General features: G+C 40.8%; 1 protein-coding gene across 1 annotated transcript in view; it reads right to left on the bottom strand.

Moving 5' to 3' along the window:
- NR3C2 (nuclear receptor subfamily 3, group C, member 2) overlaps positions 1-14,731 on the bottom strand; it is a 445,228-nt gene that overhangs the window by 225,043 nt on the left and 205,454 nt on the right. Inside the window, exon 3 of the mRNA XM_010840772.1 lies at positions 4,236-4,375. Within this exon, the coding sequence (XP_010839074.1) occupies positions 4,236-4,375 (140 nt within the window). The remainder of the gene's footprint in view (positions 1-4,235; positions 4,376-14,731) is intronic.

Below are 14,731 nucleotides of genomic sequence, written 5' to 3'. Positions count from 1 at the left end.
AAAGTTGCAGGATATAAAATCAACACACAGAAATCCTTTGTATTCCTATACACTAATAATGAGAAATAGAAAGAGAAATTAAGGAAAAATCCCATTCACCATTGCAATGAAAAGAATAAAATACTTAGAAATATATCTACCTAAAGAAACTAAAGACCTATATATGCTGCTGCTGCTGCTGCTGCTAAGTCGCTTCAGTCATGTCCGACTCTGTGCGACCCCAGAGACTGCAGCCCACCAAGCTCCCCCGTCCCTGGGATTCTCCAGGCAAGAATACTGGAGTGGGTTGCCATTTCCTTCTCTAAATGAAAGTGAAAAAATAAAGTGAAGTCGCTCAGTCATGTCTGACTCCTAGCGACCCCATGGACTGCAGCCCACCAGGCCCCTCCGTCCATGGGATTTTCCAGGCAAGAGTACTGGAGTGGGTTGCCATTGCCTTCTCCGCAGGTAAGCTATATAATTTGCAATAATCTCACATCTAGTGAGTGGCAAATCCGCAAATTAAACCGAGTCTTTTGACCCTAAAGCCAGCTCCACTTTCCACCACTAGGGAGAACCCTGTTTAAAATACATGTGTTGGGGTGGGTAATCATGAGAGAGAGAGAGAGAAAGAGAGAGAGAGAGAGAGAGAGAGAGAGAGAGAGTGTGTGTGTGTGTGTGTGCGTGCACGCATGCGTGCTTATTCTTTCTCTTTTGTCAGATAGGAAAGGTCCTAACAAACATTCAAGGCAAATAAGCAATTCAAATTCAAATTAAAATGATACATTTCCATTGAAAGGTAAAGTTACATGACTCTGAAGTGACATTATTGGCCAAAAAAAAAGGTATTCCAGATGAAGCTTACGGTTTTTATTTATTTTTTATTTTTTGGGGGGGTTATACTAAATGTTTATGAATTTAAAAAAAAAGCACATCTATATATCCCACTAGACAGAACACAGAGAACATAATTTACACTTAAATGGTGTGCAGTCCCCTATGTAGTCACCACTACACTATCAGACCCAGCTTCTGAGAGGCATGTTCTAGGGCATAAAGTCTTAAGCCAACAAGCTCAAAACTCACACTGTTGGGTTTTCCCCCGTTCTCTCTCACGTGGCCCTGGTATTGGCAGTTCCTTTCGACTTTTAGCACACTCCCCTTCTCTCAGCTCCCTCTACGCTCAAGTGCTTAGAACCCTGTTTTTATATTCTAAGGAGGAGCTTAAGGTTAAAACCAGAAAACAACCTTAGTAAATAGTCACATATAAAAGCACATATACACACACTTGTGTGTATATATGTGTGTGTGGACACACACTGGGACAGTTTCTCAGTGTTTACATCACTGCCACCACGGTCACTGAGCAGGCATAAACATGACATATAGAGTAGGGTTTTCACAAACTTGATAATTACGGAAAATGGAAACAACAGATTATGAGATTTAGTTATGAGGCCTTTGGTTGGATCTAGCTTTGGAGTCATAAGACTCTAATATGGGTTTAAGTTTGATCTTATGATTCTGAACAGGTTAGTTGACTGGGTCTGATCCCAAATATCTTCATCTGTAAAAAGATGAATAAGAATAACACTCATATACCATGCTGCTGCTGCTAAGTCGCTTCAGTCGTGTCCGACTCTGTGCGACCCCATAGACGGCAGCCCACCAGGCTCCTCCGTCCCTGGGATTCTCCAGGCAAGAACACTGGAGTGGGTTGCCATTTCCTTCTCCAATGCGTGAAAGTGAAACGGGAAAGTGAAGTCGCTCAGTCGTGTCCGACTCTTTGAGACTCCATGGACTGCAGCCTACCAGGCTCCTTCATCCATGGGATTTTCCAGGCAAGAGTACTGGAGTGGGGTGCCACTGCCTTCTCATATACCATAGCTTTGTGAAATTAATCCCCTGAATTAGATAAAATATTTTTAAAATAATTTATTAAACCAAAAAATTCTGATTCAAAGGTGGTCCTATTTCTTTCACATGCACCCATGATAAGAGAGTAAGCAAGTACAAATTACAAAACAAAAACAAGTCATTACTCTCATGAAGTTTATATTTGAGTGATAAATTCTAATTACTAAACAAAGAGTAAATATGCTATATTAATAAAAGTTTTAAAAGGCACTCATCAAAGTTCATTATCCATTATTACTGATTGGTACTCCAATGAAACAAAAGCATATCCACGTTTAGGCTTTTCCATATTTATATGTCCCTCAGTTAAAAAATCAATTCCTTCCTTAGCTACTTCTAGAGAAACTACTTAAAACAACAACTAAGCAAAAACATCTAGAAAACCTTTTCGCAGAGAAGGGCAGGTTTTGTAAATAGCCAAAACGTGGGCTCTGATATGAAAGCTGACCTGTAGGTAGGGTAATACAGGACACTCTCTCTGAACGTCCTTCTCTCACTGCTTTATTTTTACTTACCACCTTTGTTCACACGTTAATGAGCCCGGGGGGGGAACCCTTATATCGGAAGGTATATAGTGGCCTAAGAAAGATGTCAGCGTCAAACCTTATTTATTTTTCTATTACTGAGTCAATCACAGAGTTAAGAAAGAAGAGGGTGGCAGGTAGACAGTCTTAAAAAATTATATTGATTTCAGTTTTATACATACTTCTTTCCCCTGTTTTCTAGAAATCAGCCTTCTCATAATAGACCCCACCTTCTTCTCCAGGAAACGCTCATCCCCACGGTTGGTCTAAGTGGTTCAGGTTGGCCAGAACCAGCCTATCAGATTGCTGCCCTCCCCTGCCATGGTGACTGGTTTGGAGGGGGCCGTGTGAGTCAAGTCAGACTATGGAGATTCAATTGGGGGGTTTTATAATAACTCCTGGGAACTTCAAACCTCTTTTTAAAGGAGGTCTGGTGGCTGTCTCATCACCATGAGAGAAAATACATGAAAAGAGAGCCAGAGCAAAGTCAAGCGATGGAGAGAATGACATTGCGTGTGAGTGACCCGGATTAAGACCATGGCTTGCCCAAAGCCACACCCATAAGAGTACTTTCCACTTATGTGAGCCAATGAATTTCCATTTGTTCTCAACCCAGTTTCTGTGGAATTTTCTGTCATCTGTAACAAGAGTTCATCTCCTGAGAAATAGATACAGAACTCCTATTATCAATTCAATGCTGGGTTTGGGGACTATTAAATAATTAATTGTGTAAATAACATGAATCATGTGCTATCAATTAAATAATGCAGAATCAATCTCAGAAGCACAGACATAACTATTCAGTCAGCATTCTTCATCTGAGAACTAAGGACATTTCCTGTGGTCATCAGCAAAATAAAGATGAAACATTCAAATCATTTATGCTTAAAAGTCTCTAAAGAATCAGCAAAATAAAGATGAAACATTCAAATCATGTAGCTTAAAAGTCTCTAAAGCACCAATTCATCTCTCAGAAAAATATTCTGAGCAATACACCTGCAGATATCTTGAGGCTGAACTCTTTAGTGAGAATAAGTGTCGATAATACTTATAACACAATACGTCTCCTGATAGCAAAAACTTCTACACTTTGACCAGTCTTAATGCTCATCATTAATTAAACCATCTGGCCTGAATATGATGTTAATTAATTGCTTGGAAGTGAGGCTGGAGTAAGGCAGAAACAAACCAAAAGACCATTTCTTTTTAGGAAGTACGGTTACTTGGACGGAAGCAAAAGCTATCCTGCGTATACTTGAATCTCAGTACAATTTTTCATTTAATATAGTGGTTTGAAAACTTTCAGTAAGAACAAAACTAGGACTCAAATGGAGACACGGAATCTCAAGCAGCTATTAAATGACATAATTCTGTGAGGAATACAGCTTAAATTACACACATGATCCTGATATGTTTTAACTTGCCACAAACACATATATTTATATAGAAACACAGACCAGGCAGACATACTGTTTAAAAAACGCCCTTTTAGATCATGCAAATTAAATTCTGGTGACATATAATTATTTTTCTAAGTCTCAGTGAAAAAAACAAACTGAGATAAATCAACAACCAAAAAAACCAGTGTTTTTGACTGACTGTTCCCAATCCACGATTTCAAATTTTGGCCATTAAATATGGTTCAGTGAAAAATCTCCAAGTGATTTTTAGGCAAGGCATTATTATTCTTTTTCACTGACAGATTATATCTAAAAACACTTTTTGATTATTTCTCAATAATGCTATGGAGTTAACTGTACGAGGAAACTATACACAAAGAAAAAATGTGTAAAGGACACCCACATGAACATTTACCTTCCACTGCTCTTTTGAAGAACACTTTGCAGCTGCCACAGGTTACTACCCCATAATGACATCCTGAAGCCTCATCCCCACACACCAAACATATTTTGGAAGGTCTTGAGGATCCAGTAGAAACACTTCGTAAAGTAGAGCTGGGGAAAGAAATCAAGATTTAAGTAACTACACCACAGTGGCACATTTGCTGTACAGCTTAGCTCAATATCTGTCATTCATCTCAGTTCAATAAATTCAATAAGGTCCCATATCACGTAGGAAATGAAGGCCAAACCTTCATAAGAGGAGTAATGTATCAAATCCCCTATAGCAAAGCCTCTTTTCAGTACTAGGAAACCATAAACAATCTCATGTAAACTTTTTCTTCCTTTTCCTAATTTTGAAACTGCGTACCAAAAATATTATTTGCATTCTAGGTGAACAGGGAGGAGAGAAATCTTGAGCCAAGTCATCATGAAAGTATTTTTGGCATCAAAGGGCTATTGCAATACCTATCAACTCTCTTCACTTGGACTCAGATTGTATCTCAATTATGCCAGGTGAAAAACTCTCCCCTCTCCAAAACAATGCACAAATTAAAATTAATTCTTGTCTCTATTGCCAGCAATTTCACCCTCTAAGCTCCTGCATTGTTTCCATGTTAACTTACCTGGGCGTGTTCAATTCAGTTCATTGTGTTTACCAATTTAAAGAGACATGTGTGTGTGCTAAGTTGCTTCAGTTGTGCCCAATTCTTTATGACCCTATGGACTGTAGCCCCCTCCCCAGATTCCTCCATCCATGGGATTCTCCAGGCAAGAATACTGGAGTGGTTGCCATGTGCTCCTCCAGAGGATCTTCCTGACCCAGGGATCGAACCCACATCTCTTGCGTCTCCTGCATTGGCAGGCGGATTCTTTACCACTAGGACCACCTGGGAAGGGACATAGTCAACACTAAAAACAAGCCACATATGTAACTATCTAAGGGGACTTTCATGGCTACAAACTGAAGGATTCCATTTTGAGGGATAAATTTAACCCCTGAAGCAACAGTATACATGGAATACTTTTTAAGGAGACTCTTCTCAAGATATATTACATATTCCTGTGTTGGTTTACGGCACAATCTGAACAAAACAATTTTAAATTCTAGTAAGGTCTCATGGTTCAGTGGCAGATGTGGAGCAGGCAAACGATTTTTTCTTTCCTAGTCTACATGCATTTATTGAGTATCTACCCGCAGGTCCTGCAAAAGGTCCTGAGGAAATAACTGCCCAGCTCCTGTCATCAAAGCTGGTGAGGGCGTGAAATATCATGGTATGTGCTTAGGTGTGGGGTAGTATGGCGGCACAGCTTTCCGTACCAGTAAGGGTGGGAATACTCCAGTCACAAGGCTTCCCCAAAGCCCTCTGAGTTTTGAAGGATGATTAGACCTTAGCCAGACAAAGATGGGGCAGAGGAGGCAGAATGTGCAATATGAGCTGGAAGGCAAGAGAAATTTGAGCTGGACGTGCTGAGGAAATGTCGGGTAGATTTGTTGTATGTCTCTACTACCGCCTTGCTATCCAAGCTTTTGTCTCTATGTTAAACAGCAGGAACATGAAAAAAAAGGACTCAAAGAAAACATATCGAAAGGCTAGAATGGTTAAGTTACCATGATGATTTCTCTATTTTTCGAATTAGCTAAAATGTGGTACTATTGCCTTGATGATTTTTTAAAATGATTTTATATGTTTTAACTACATTCTCATCAGAAACAGATGAAGGAGCCACTGCTCAAGCACTATAGCATGACTGACTTTTTAGAAAACGACTTCTTAAATCAAAGGCTGAAATGATGTTCTCCAAAGTTGTTTCTCCTTCTGAGAAAAGTGCTCTTTATTATTTTTATTAGTGTCCTTTGACTTCTTTATGACATTCAAAACATTCCATTTCAGCACCAATAAATTCTTTGGCATATTAGCCAGTAAAACTCAATCCATACTCTGTCTGACTTTCCTATGCTGCACAGGAAGTACCAGGAAGCCATAAACAATTAGGATATAGCTTAAAAGTCATTACTAACATGTAAGTGCTTTTCTACAACTACAAGCATACACGGGATTTGCACTGAACATTTTTGTGAGCTTTGGTCTGGGTCCTCAAACTTAAAAGCCTCTTAACGTTAGTCTTTGGAACTCTCCTCTCCTCTCCAAACACATTTTCTTGGCAACTGCTACGGACTGAATTGTGTTCCCTGCCCACCCCAAATCGGTAAATTGAAGTCCTGGCCCCTAGGGCATCAGAGGGCAATCTTTTTTCAAAAACTGAAGTACAGTCAGTTTACAATGTTGTGTTAATTTCTGCTGAACACCAAAGAGACTCAGTTATACACGTATATATATTCTTTTCCATTATGGTTATTTTCAGGATATTGAATACCATTCCCTGTGCTATTCAGAAGGACCTTGTTGTTTTCCCATTCTACACGTGATATTGACATCCGCGAACTCCAAAGTAACAATTCATCCTTTCCCTAGTCCCTCAAAACAAGTCTATTCTCCATGTTTGTGAGTTGGTTTCTGCTTTGTAGATAGGTTCATTTTTGCCGTATTTTAGGTTACACATATAAGTGAGATCATATGGTATTTGTCTTTCTGACTTACTTCATTTAGGATGATAATCCCTACTTGCATCCATGTTACCACAAATAGCATTAATTTGTTCTTTTATGGCTGAGTAGTATTCCATTGCATATATGTACCACGTCTTCTTTATCCATTCATTTCTCAATCGGCATTCAGGTTGCTGTTTTCATGTCTTGGCTTTCGTAAATCGTGCTGCTATGAACATGAGGGTACAAAATACCTTGTGAATTACAGTTTTGTCTGGATTTATGCCCAGGAGTGGGATTGTTAGATTGCATGGTAACCTTATTTTTAGTCTTTCACCTAAAACTAAATCTTATTTGGATTTAGTGGAATCTTATTTGGGAATATGGCCACAGCAGACATAGTTAGTTGAGATGAGGTCCTTCTGGAGAAGGGTGGGTCCCTAGTCCAGTTTGATTGATGTTCTTGTTAGAAGACATTGGAGCACAGTCACACACGGGCAGAATGCTATGTGAAGATGAAGGCAGTGATCCTCTTACAAGCCAAGGAAGGCCAACGAACCACCAGAAGCTAGGAGAGAGGAATGAAACGGATTCTCCCCAACAGCCTTCAGAAGGAACCAACTCAGCCGACACGTTAAGCATGGCCGAGCCTACAGAACCAGGAAAGGATACATTCCTCTTATTTCAGCTACCCGTTTGTGGTGCTTCGTTACGCAGCCCTAGCAGACCACTACAGCAACTTGGACTCATTCCTGACTCTTTACCTCTGTTTTCTTTCCCAGTCTGTTAACTTCTCTTTTCTCTACCCTCTGAAAGCATACATATTTGGATCACTTCCCATAGTTCCTCTGGGACCACTCTAGTCCATGCCACCAACACCTCTTCCTGGGATGTGCAGAAGCCTGCTCACTGATCTTCCTGTCTGTCCTTGTCCCCTTCCTTCTCCTGTAGCCAGAATGATTCTTATTTATTTCTTTGCTCAAAACCATCCAAGGGCTTTCCCTTTCACTCAGAGGAAAAGTCAGGGTCAACCTATGACCACAGGGCCCCAGTATGGTTCCTATAAGTTTACTAACCTTTCTCACATGCCTGCTGTCCTTCAGCAACACTGGTCTCCTTGCCAGACCTCAAACACATCGGGCATGCACCCACCTCAGGGCCTTGGCACGTGCTGTCCTCTGTTCACCTAGATATGTGTGTCCCTGCTTCTTCAGGGTTTCATCCAAATGTTATTTCCTCAGTCAGTCCTTCCCTGACCTCTCTACTGAAAATACTCGTTCTTCTGAACCCCTTTCCTCTTCTGCTTTATTTTCTCCCTAGCACACGTCACCACTGAACGTGTTGTCTATTTTCCTTCTTTAGTCTCTTTATTTTCCTCTTGATTTTGCTTCATTCACACAAGAAGGTAAATTCAACAGGGGCCTGGACCTGTGTCTGTGGTTCTTTGCCACTGTGTCCGCAGGGCATGGCACAGTCCTTGGTATAGATAAGGCTCCTGTTAACACTGGGGATAAATGAGTGGTCTAAGATGACTGGCCTTTTCACAACCATCATCAATTCTTAACTCCTACTGCACTCCTTACATACAAGAATGTGCTTGCTTCTTAACTCTCTCAAGAAAAGTATATAGTGGAACTGAATTAAGATAAAGGCAAAGAGAAGCATCAAAGAGATGCATTATGAAATCCTAATTAAAACAATAATTTGGCCAATGACAGAATTAAAGCAAACCTGGGTTATTTTCCCTTCTTGTTTGCTGACATCTCTCAATTACAAGAGCGCCTCCACGTACCTCTTGGCATTGCTCTGCTTCTTCGGTGTCTGTAAGGGTCTACTGAGCTCACTCTCTATTTCTGAGGCTCTTTTCTCACTGTCTTGATCGCCAGTGTAGATTTTCTTCAGTGTTCTACCTTTGGACATCTTTATTCTCATTTCTACAGTTTATCTCGATGATCTCATCCACTTATCCCAGCTCAGACAGCTCTCCTGCTGAACAACTTTCTGAATCTTTACATCCTACTCCAACCTCTGCCCGATGTTCCGATTTTATGTGTTCACTTCCTTTACAAAGCTGCCCTGCCTCTGTCTTCTCCTGGCTTCAGGAAGGATACTGCCATCTGCTAGGCACCCAGGTACAAACACTCAATATCACATCTACTCAGTTCCCAAGCCCTGCTCGTCCGGCCTTGACCCACTTCCATCACTTCCCCTCACCCTGTTGGGAAGCCTGCTTCAGACCCTCATCACTTCCTCAGGGTTCTCCCTCAACGCCAGCCTCCCTTCCAATTCATTCTATGGTGGCTGACAAAGACACTTCCTGTGACAGAGCTCTGATTCTATTACTTTCCAGGTTAGAAATATTCCATCATCCCCGTGCCCAATACCACCATCATGATAATGTCTGTGTGCCTCTTCCTTCTCCGCCTTCTCCTGCAGGTCCTCTTGCGCTTGTGGTCACCACACTGCAATCTCCCCGTCCACGGGCTTGGGCACCACCATCTGTATACCCACCCCCAGTCCAACTCCTGGAAAACCCGTCCATCCTTCAAGGGTCCCTGATGTTCTCCCGGCAGGACACAACCCTCTCTGCTCTCATGATTTACTTTTGCATTTTGCTAATCCCGCTGCCTCCGTGGTCATCACTTCTGCCCTGACACTCTTGATTGGAGCACTCATCTCAAGCCCTCGAGGGCAAAGACCTTGTCCTCTGCCTCTCTGTGCTCTCTGCTGCCATTAGTGTCATGCTGGGACTATTTATTGAATGAATGAAATCACACCCTTAATCTCATCACAGCAAAACATTCATTTCCAAAAGGTGATTTTTACTGCAGGTAAATTAATGAGGCCAAGGTTATAGGTTCAATTCCCCTATGGTTCATTTAGCTTTGCAGAGAGCAGGGAGAAAGGCATCCAGGGAGACAGACTCTCCTCACAAGCTCAGCAAGCCATCCCACAACCAAGTGCATTATTAACATAGAAGACAGGCCATAATGGGTGGACGGGTCAGGAAAACTCCCGTCTCCACTGACATCCTATGATGCGATATCTCTGAAACTGAAAGATGGTACATGGTTGGGAGGGTATCCATCCAGTGTTAGGAAATGCATTGCCACATTTTGTAAGTGGGGGCAGGGAGGAGAGAAAGAGCAAGAGAGGGAAGCAGGTCTTGAAATTTTCTTAGATGTTGAGTTTTATCAGAACACAAAGCTCACTGAGTGACTCTGAATGTCAGAATTTCTTTATAGTATGCACAAGACATTAACATCTTACTACAGCTAAATATCTTCATTGGATGTGAGTCCCAAACATACAGGGGTAAAGGCAGGAACAGGGACTTAGCAAGAAAGCCTCCTGTTCTCGGTTTAGCTTAGCCACTAACTGCTAAAACCTTAACAAAGCCCCCTTTCCTCTTTGGGCTATAATTCTCCCCATAAAAAAGGTTGAATAGGTGATCTCTAAGATCTTTTTTAAGATATCCTTTTAAGATAAAGATGAGTACAAAAGATAAATGGAACAGCCTGTCATAATGAAGTTTTATCCAAAAAATGGACTTCAAGTTTAAATTACAGAAAGTTTCCTATACATAGCCATTCTTTGATCTGGTTCAGCAGAAAATCATCTACATGTAAAAACTTACTCTTTCTAGAATAGCTAGTCCTATGGCACTTAAAACCTTACTTGCAGCTATATGAGTGCTATGCTGATTTTGCTTGGAATTTCTGTATACATGTATGCACTCAAATGGTACTCCACCTGCTAAAAACCATTTTAATATTAAAGAGTTGGGGAAAATTTCCCAACCCGGTCATTTTTGGTCTTGGTAATCAAAGAAATATTGTTCTCAGAAAGAATTTTATAATCAGACAAAGGTAGTTCATAGGACTTAACACATAAATGTTAAAATATCATTAAAGCAGAAATGAGTGAGCATTGTATTTCCACTTGTAAACACAAATGTCTCTCTTTGGGAAATACAAGTAAGATGCAAGTATTTTCAGTATCAAATAGAATAGTTCTAATGATTCAGTGAAGAGTTGAAGAGGTTAATCAAAGGTTCATACTGATTTTTGTGACAACTGGAAGGGGCTATACTAACCCATCATTAAAAACACTAACTGGGCTAGCTTTCTTCTTAAAACGGCTGGGTGTTTAGGGAGAAGCAATAAGAAGCTGTGCAAGAAAAAGGAACTTTTACTGATCAAAATATAACTGGAGGATCTGGCTGTGAATGCTAATACACCATGTTCTGCTTTCGCAGGAATCACTGTGTTGTTTCCCCATCTTCATAACAATTACCTAACAACACTGCAGTGATTGGTCCACTATTCAGTGACCAGGATTCTTCACACAACAAGAATACTCTGTGTCGTTTCTGAAGCCCACTCAGTAAGAATTAAGCAAACCTGTCTTTCGTACTTTCATTTAATCAGATAGATGCTTTTACCAACATCCGTAGCTGCTGAAAAGTTTCTTTCCATGTGCAATCAATTCAAGCATTCATTCAGCAATCTAGAGCAAAGTGAGAATTCAGAGGCATCTGCAAATACTACTTCAGGAAACATCCTTCTATTGCTGGTGTCTAAATTGTTCGTTAATTGAGCTATTCATTGAAAGCCTGATACGCCCTGCCTTTTTTAGGCACTCGGATGAATGAGAAAATTCCTATTCTCATGGAGTTTTTACCACAGAAGGAAAAAAAGACAATACAGAAATAAGGAAATAAACTCAGATAGTGGTAAGTGCTTCGAAGAAAATGACAGAGATCAAGATTGGATGGGGCACTGGAGGGTTAGGATTCTTTAGAAAGGTCGCCTGTGAAGGCTGCTTTGGGGAGACTGAAAGGACACAGGAGGAGACCGTGCAAAAATGACAACGAAGGGAAGAGAAAGTGCAAAGTCCCGGAGGTAGGAATGAGCATGACATGGTCCAGAGATGGAAATGTGGCTGCAAGGAGGCAGGGAGATGGGAGGAGGTGGGGGGTGGGGCCCAAGAAGACAGAGAGGGACCACACGGGTCTCCAGGGCTGTGACGATGACTCAGGGTGCTATTTTCAGTACCATCACGAGGGATGTGAATATTGAGATGTTTTAAGCAGAAGGGTAACATGATCTGAGTGACATTTAAAAATCAGACTTTGGCTGCTGCCTGGAGAATGGACTACAGGAGTGGGTGATCTTGGAAGTGCGGAGACCAGCCACAACGACTCCGGCAATTATCCAGGCAGGAGATAACAGCTTGGATTCCGCTTAAAGGAATGAAGACAGTGAGAAAGGGCCTTTTCATTCTTTAAGTAGACAGTACTGACCAGACTTGCAGAAAAATTGTATGCTGGTGCTATCTGTATTTACATAGTGGAGTGAGGAGCAGTTTTGGTGGTTCAGGGGAGTTTGTTTTGGACCTGACCGTGCTAAAACAGCATCAGTATGTTCTGTTCCTATTTTTGTAAATAATACAATAGCAATAATATCAAATGATAATCTACTCATAGAAAAAACTGGGAACAAGCATATCAGGTTACTTAACCATTCTGGGCCAGTTCTGTCATCTGAAAAGCAGTGATAACAAGTCATACCTGATAGGGTTCTTATAGATTAAATGACTCAAAACAAACATATATATTTGTGTGTATATACACATATTTTTTTAGGAATCCGATTTTTATTGTAAACAAAGTATTTTTGTCAAAGTATTTTCTTTTCCATCATGGTTTTTATTACACGATAGTGAATCTAGTTCTTTGCGCTATACATTAGGACCTTGTTGTTTAGTTTGTATATACTGGTTTGTATCTGCGAATCCCAATCTTCTAATTTATCCTTCCCTCACCCCCCTTTCCCCTGGTAATCACACATTTGTTTTTAGGTCTATGAGTCTATTTCTGTGTCATAAATTGGTTCATCTGTGTCATATTTTAGATTCCACATATACATGATATCGTATGGTATTTGTTTTCCTCTGACTTACTTCATTTAGTATGATAATCTCTAGCTCTATCTATCTATGTTGCTGCAAATGGCATTATTTCATTCTTCTCTATGGCTAAATTAATCAATATACTCAAGAGCACTTACAACACTGTCACACATTTAGTGGTATTTAAATTCTAGCCAGTATGAATCGGTATTACAGAGATGTTATGACTTTGCCAATAAAGGTCCATCTAGTCAAAGCCATGGTTTTTCCAGTAGTCATGCATGGATGTGACAGTTGGACTATAAAGAAAGCTGAGCGCCGAAGAATTGATGCTTTTGAACTGTGGTGTTGGAGATGACACTTGAGAGTGCCTTGGACTGCAAGGAGATCCAACCAGTCCATCCTGAAGGAAATCAGTCCTGGGTGTTCATTGGAAGGACTGATGTTGAAGCTGCAACTCCAATACTTTGGCCACCTGATGTGAAGAGGTGACTCATTGGAAAAGACCCTGATGCTGGGAAAGATTGAGGGCAGGAGGAGACGGGGACAACCGAGGATGAGATGGTTGGATGGCATCACCGACTCAATGGAATGAATTTGAGTAAGCTCTGGGAGTTAGTGATGGACAGGGAAGCCTGGCATGCTGCAGGCCATGGGGTCGCAACAGTTGGACACGACTGAGCGACTGAACTGAACTGATTATTGACTGGCACAGTAACAGAACTACAGATAATTCTACTTTTCTATATCATATTTTTCTGTAGTGCTGTAAATTTATACAAGCATGCATAACATTGGTTAGCAGCAGGGAAAAAAAAGGTTTTTAAAAATACAGTATAAGAGAATGGTACAACAATAACCATATTGATTATTTACTGTATAGGCAATGTCCTGTGTGAATACAGACTCAAGCAGCCATTTTAAAAACTCAGGTTCCTCTCTTTCTGTACATGTAACTGGGAACAGCCCCATAAGGTCATTAGGATAAACAATAATTGAGATTCAAACACATACTTTTTTATTTAAGGAAAAATAAATTTAAGAATCTGGAGAACACTCAGTATACAAAAAATACATTTCAAAAACAAATCAACTCTTAATAACTAGTTTACTAAAATGCTTATTTTCATCTACACACAAATTAGGCACAAAAACCCCACTTTTTTGCTATTTCCTTTTGTTTTAATAAACATATATTTTGAGTCACAATTTTTAACCTGAGTTGGAGAAGACTCTTGAGAGTCCCTTGGACTGCAAGGAGATCCAACCAGTCCATTCTAAAGGAGATCAGCCCTGGGATTTCTTTGGAAGGAATGATGCCAAAGCTGAAACTCCAGTACTTTGGCCACCTCATGCAAAGAGTTGACTCATTGGAAAAGACTCTGATGCTGGGAGGGATTGGGGGCAGGAGGAGAAGGGGAGGACAGAGGATGCGATGGCTGGATGGCATCACTGACTCGATGGACGTGAGTCTCAGTGAACTCCAGGAGTTGGTGATGGACAGGGAGGCCTAGCGTGCTGCGATTCATGGGGTTGCAAAGAGTTGGACATGACTGAGCAACTGATCTGATCTGATCTGATCTCATTGTAGTTTTCCCATTATTTAGGAGGAATGTTTGGGAGTGATTCTTGTGGTCTATTTTCTTTAATGGTATTATTTTTGACAATAAGATCATTAATGTCTCAGGAGATGATTCATCACTAAATAAGATTCCTTCTCTTAAGATGCAATTCATAGTATACCATATTAGTTCAGTCACTCAACCATGTCTGACTCTTTGCAACCCCGTGAACCACAGCACACCAGGCCTCCCTGTCCATCACCAACTCCCGGAGTTCACCCAAACTCATGTCCATTGAGTTGGTGATGCCATCTAGCCATCTCATCCTCTGTTGTCCCCTTCTCCTCCTGCCCCCAATCCCTCCCAGCATCAGGGTCTTTTCAAATGAGTCAGCTCTTCACATCAGGTGGCCAAAATATTGGAGTTGCAGCTTCAACATCAGTC

The sequence above is a fragment of the Bison bison genome, unplaced genomic scaffold (genome assembly GCF_000754665.1).
Source record: "Bison bison bison isolate TAMUID 2011002044 unplaced genomic scaffold, Bison_UMD1.0 scf7180017864146, whole genome shotgun sequence".
NCBI lineage: Eukaryota > Metazoa > Chordata > Mammalia > Artiodactyla > Bovidae > Bison > Bison bison.
The sequence above is the reverse complement of the archived record's forward strand: the minus strand, read 5'-3'. Positions and strand labels throughout refer to the sequence as shown.